Source organism: Lithobates pipiens, unplaced genomic scaffold (genome assembly GCF_037356315.1).
Source record: "Lithobates pipiens isolate NorthernLeopardFrog02 unplaced genomic scaffold, aLitPip1_a1.2 Scaffold_8, whole genome shotgun sequence".
NCBI lineage: Eukaryota > Metazoa > Chordata > Amphibia > Anura > Ranidae > Lithobates > Lithobates pipiens.
Genome location: NW_027507903.1, coordinates 666,205,314 through 666,211,025, shown reverse-complemented (window position 1 = coordinate 666,211,025; position 5,712 = coordinate 666,205,314). Strand labels below are relative to the sequence as shown.

At 45.0% G+C, this 5,712-nt stretch overlaps 1 protein-coding gene across 1 annotated transcript; it reads left to right on the top strand.

Moving 5' to 3' along the window:
• The first annotated feature begins 722 nt into the window (after positions 1 to 722).
• On the top strand, positions 723 to 3,491 carry LOC143961892 (E3 ubiquitin-protein ligase TRIM39-like). Its single transcript, XM_077471226.1, has one exon. The coding sequence runs from the start codon at positions 747 to 749 to the stop codon at positions 2,319 to 2,321; it is 1,575 nt and encodes a 524-aa protein (XP_077327352.1). The 5' UTR covers positions 723 to 746; the 3' UTR covers positions 2,322 to 3,491.
• Positions 3,492 to 5,712: the final 2,221 nt, after the last annotated feature.

The window sequence follows — 5,712 nt, the reverse complement described above, 5'->3', positions numbered from 1 at the left end:
ATGCAAGTTACCGTGTTTAGAAGCACTTGAAATGCCTGTAAACTCAGCTTCTGGACGCATTTTTTTTGCGTTCCAAAAAATGCCTCTAATCTCAACTTCCTAGAAAGGACTATAAATGACCCCGTGTACATGGACAGATAAGATAACATAGAGGAGAGTTCGTCCGTCTACCAGCAGCCGTGTACATGAGGCCTAAGGCTTAATGTACACAGGACATATTTACAACCTCTCCTGAATGATTTAACTTGACAGATAGTAATTCACATTTAAAACGTCAGTCTTGCCGCGTTTACATGCCACGTTTAGCCGTGTTTGCGTTTAAAAAAAAAAAAAAATTTTTCAAAATAGCCAACAATGAAAAATGCCTGTAAATGAAATGCGGCTAAATGTGAGTTACCGTGTTTAGCCCGCTTGGTGTCTGAAACGTCAGAAACTTCGGCGTCTGAACTCATTTTGTTGCCTTCACAGAAAAGCCTATAAATGCAACTGCCTAAAAATGACATTAAACAAACCTGTGTACATGTACACATAAGATAACATTGGATGAGTTCAGGGGCAGTTGAAAATCTCTCAAAGTTGGGAGGTTTGATTATCTTTACTACTGTGGGAAAAAACTTCCTTTTCAGTACTTTAATAATACTGATCTGGATCAGCCTCGCCCCGTGTAGGAGGAAGTGACCCTCCCAACTGCATTCTTCTCCGGTGTCAGAGATTTTCACTTTCACTTCTCTCTTCTACTGTCAGCGATGGCGTCTGCTAACCTGAGTGCCGAGTTGGAATGTTCCGTCTGTCTGAACATTTATACAGATCCTGTAAACCTGAGATGTGGACACAACTTCTGCCGGGTCTGTATTGATCGTGTGCTGGATACACAGGGGGGGTCTGGAGGATATTCCTGTCCTGAATGTAGAGAGAAGTTTTCGGATCGGCCTGCACTGCAGAGGAACATAACACTACGTAACATAGTGGGGAATTTCCTGTCTGCTCAGCCACATCAGGAGGAGTCCGGGGTCTTCTGTACTCACTGTGTGGACTCTCCTGTACCTGCTGTTAGATCCTGTCTGCTCTGTGAGGTTTCTCTGTGTGATAAACACCTGAGAGTCCACAAAAAGTCCCCAGAACACGTCTTATGTGACCCCACCTTGTCCATGGAGAGCAGGAAATGCTCCGTCCATAAGAAGATCCTGGAGTATTACTGCACTGAGGATGAGACCTGTATCTGTGTGTCCTGTAGTTTGGCTGGAGAACATCGAGGACACCAGGTGGAGATGCTGGATGTGGCTTCTGAGAAGAAGAAGAAGACACTGTGGAATGTTCTGAAGAAACTTCTGATAAAGAGAGAGGAGATGGAGGAAAGAGTCCAGAGTCTGCAGGAACACAGGAGGAAAGTAGAAGAAGAAGCAGCTGGTGACACCGAGAGAGTCACTGTCCTGTTTAGAGATCTCAGGAGACGTCTGGAAGACCTGGAGAAGAGAATCCTGAGGGAAATCTCCGGGAGGGCAGAGCGGATCTCCATCTCCATCCGGGATCTGGAAATAAAGAAGGAGGAGCTGTCCAGGAAGTTGCGTCACATTGAGGAGCTGTGTAACGTGACGGATCCACTGACTGTCTTACAGGAATCAGACACAGGTGACTTGTGTGATACTGAGGATGGAGATAATGAGGACAGAGAGAGACATGAGGAGCTCCTCCATGATGGAGGGGGTCTGGATGTGGATGGGATATCACACACATTACACACATTATCTGATATAATAAGAGGGGTAAATATATCCTCCTATATACAGGGAGCTGCAGACATATTACTGGATGTAAATACAGCTCATAATATTCTCCATATATCAGATGACAGGAAAACTGTATCCTGGTCAGATAGAAACCAGAATCGTCCAGAAACACCAGAGAGATTTCAGGATCGTTCTCAGGTGTTGAGCAGTCGGAGTTTCTCCTCAGGGAGACATTACTGGGAAGTGGATGTCGGGGGATCAGATATATGGACGGTCGGGATGTGTTACCCCAGTATAGGCAGGAGAGGAAATCAGTCAATGATTGGAAATAATAAGAAGTCTTGGGGTTTGTGGAGAAATGGTGATCAGTATGGGGTGATACATGACAGTAAATGGATCCTCTTACCCACCAATATCTCCAGTAACAGAGTCAGGATATATCTGGATTATGAGGTCGGACGGATCTCCTTTTATGATCTGTGTGACCCGATCCGACATCTCCACACCTTCACCACCACCTTCACTGAGCCCCTCCATGCTGGGATATATGTATGGGAAGCTTGTATAAAGATATGTGAGAGGAATAGGGAATAATAGTAATAGGGAGAACTCTGCCCAGAGACCGGTGATGTCACAGGGGTGGGTAGTGGGATTGATAGAATATTCAGCCAATAGGATAAGCAGTGGGTGGGACTTCAGTCAGTGCCCTGCAGGTTTTTCTAATATTTGTGATTTCTCCCTCTGTCACTCCCTGTGATTGGGTAGGAGATCTCTCCAGTTACTGGAGTAACAGGGTTCTAATCCTTCCTCACTCCATCCAAAACTATAAAGAAAAGTTCTTAGCTTGGCATAGACTTTAATAGAATGTATCAGTAATATAATAGTGTTGGTGTCACTGTTATCAGCACTGATGTATATTGCTGTGCAGCATGTTCTCCGGTCTCACCCTCATCTTCCCCACCAGAGAGGACAATACCTTACAGAGACACGGCACACATCAGGCTGGTAATATGTAAAATATACGGGAAGACAGAGAGGGTGAGACCGGAGAACACGCTCAGGGCTGCTGTTAGAAATCTTGGGGCCCCGTACATTACCTGACAGGGACCCCCAGCCTGGATGGGTGTGTGGTCAGGTGTATGGCCCTGAACATGGCTTCAGATGTATGAACAAATCACTCATTCATGGGTCCAGAGTACCTGTGGGAAGGAACCCTTAATTATGTTTTTTTTACAATTGAATCTTTTTATCTTTTACATTTTTAAACAGCCCTATGGGGGGGGGGGGTGAAATATCTGGGGTCTAAACAGACTCCTGATGATTCACTCTTGTGACAGAGGAGGAGATTGAGGACAGGGATCCCCATTCATTCCAGAGAGTGAATGAACAGGAGGTGCTCTGTACAGAGGCTTTCTGTTCATTCACAAACTAAAGCATAGTAAACACACTTTGATTATGGATGAACAAAGAAGTGATCATTATCAATCACTCATGGTGTTCATTCAGGAAAGGAAGGGGCTGATAAATGTGACAAATTTACTGGTCCTCCTCTGTGCTCACAGCAGCTGACAGCCAATGGGAGGGAGAGGAAAAGAAGCTGGAAGAGCTAAGGGGCACAGGGGGATCGGAGCTGAATGGGATGGGGATTGTGGACAGGAGAAGGGTGATCAGAGGGGCAGTTGGACAGTCACTGAAACCGATCCCCCTGTGGCTCCCCTTGCAGCAACCACCAGGAAAAAGAAGCCATCTGTACTGTGGGGGGGGGGGGGGGGGGGGAGATGGTGGGGCTCTGAGCTGTGATCAGCTGCTTTTTGAACTGCCTGCACCATAAAGCTGCCCAGACCCCATAAAGGAAGGCCGGTTCTACCCCCTCTGTGGCCCTGAACACGCTGAACAGCAATATACATCACAGTGCTGCTAACAGTCACGCCATCTGATTGGTTGTTCCGGGTCTCACACTCTAGGGTTCCCCAAATATGTCCCAGTCCCTGGGGGCCCAAATATGTCCTATTCTGCCTAAAAAATCTAATATTGTCTGGAGGCCCCCAAACATTTCCAAGGGTCTGGTGGCAGGGCCGAGCCAAAGAGTTGCAGAAGAGGCGGCCAACTTGGGTACTTCAGTGGGATGGGGGCACAAAAATGTCAGAACCTTCAACCTATACCGCTATAGTTCACAGCTCATGGGGGGGACACTTTGACTTTTTGCCTTGGGTGTGAAAGGAGTCTCTTTGGGGCCACAAGTGTGTCTCAATACATAGGGATCCTATGTGAGGCTTTATTTATTTTTTTAGACACCCAAGTATATCATATTGTTTTGGGACCCCAAATGGTCTTAAAGAAACTCTATCACTTGTCTGCTCAGGACCCATCCCGACCCCTTTATATTCCCCAATATACCTCTCCTCTGCTGCTCCATCTCCCCCCATGTAGGTTCCATGTTGGAAAATATCAGTTGGATGTCCCCCCCCCCCTCCCTCATGTGACAGTATTCAAGCCTGGTGATTCGCTGTTTAGGCCTGAGCATTGTATGCTTGGAGAAGATCACATGATCCTTCATATCCGGGAAATTAGGAACCTATCAAGAGCTTTGATGGAGCAACAACATATTGGGGAAAAGCAAAGGAGAATATATAGGGGGGGGTTTGGAGAGTTTTCAAGAGAACCTCCCACTTTACCCTGAAAGGACAAAGTGGGTGGAGTCTTGTTATCCCGCCTCTGGGCTGGCCAAAGGTTCCTCAGTCAGTATGACTATGTTCAGTGGTAAGAGGTGATGGGGTGCACTGATCTGGGGGTGCAGTACTTACCTGGAGAGATGTTCTTACTGTTCTCTATAGACTGCAATATAACAGTGTACACTTCTCCGGCTCTGAGTGTGGATGTACATGGAGACTCTATAGGGCAGGGGTCTCAAACTGACAGCCCTCCAGCTGTTGCGGAACTACAAGTCCCATCATGCCACTGCTTGACAGAGTCATGCTTGTAACTGTTAGCCTTGCAATGCCTCATGGGACTTGTAGTTTCGCAACAGCTGGAGGATCGCCAGTTTGAGGCCCCTGCTATAGGGGGTGTACGGCTGCTGCATTACTTACAGAAGGGGCGGGGCATTATTTCCTATGACTCCTCCCAGTACATGATCATTATGTATAGAGAGATGTGACATTGTATAGAGTGCTGGACCTGAGACAGAGCGCAGAGTGTAACATGACTTATGGGAGGCACAGATGGAGGTGTACTGGCCCTTTAAGACCAGATCTATCTAGCTATGTATCTATCTATATATCTATCTATAATATAAGATTACAATATGTAGTAGAAATAAGAATATAATAAGCTTGAAGATTGTGTCATTCTTTTCCATCATATATCGCTGTCATCATGTGTGATTGATAAGTGTATCTACATTATTATATCATATATTATATCACTTTTATATTGGATCCTAATATAATGTGTCCCCATAGAATGGATCACCAATAGAATTCTATGGGATCACTTTTATAACTACTGATTTTATATTGTATCACTTATACTGATTTTTAGGTTTTTGATTTATTCGATTTTTAGATTTAAGTCACATGATAATTGCGCAAATGTTTATCAAAATAATATTTTTGCTGAAAATACGGGAAAATCATTATTAGCGGATACAAATACAACATAACTTACAAAATTCCTTCTAATTCTAGAACATGGACCTGTATTGAGCTAATAAATAACAAATTTGTAAATTTTTAAATTGTGTTTTTTTTGTAAACCAGTGAGAATTGAAGGAACACAGATCTGTAAATAGGCGACTTACACTGACCAATGGCGGCAGCCAGTTGGGATTGAGAAAATTTTTACAACACGCCCCTTATTATAGAAATCGTTCTAATGATTGACTTCTGCTGAGCAGGGACGGCCGCACACCGATCGACATCGAGCCGATCCCCGCTGAACCGGCTGAATTTCCATCCATGTATGGGCAGCTTTAGGGCTCATTCAC

Bases quoted from the DNA above. Each gene is read 5' to 3' on its own strand.
- LOC143961892 (XM_077471226.1), top strand. From the start codon at position 747: ATGGCGTCTGCTAACCTGAGTGCCGAGTTGGAATGTTCCGTCTGTCTG.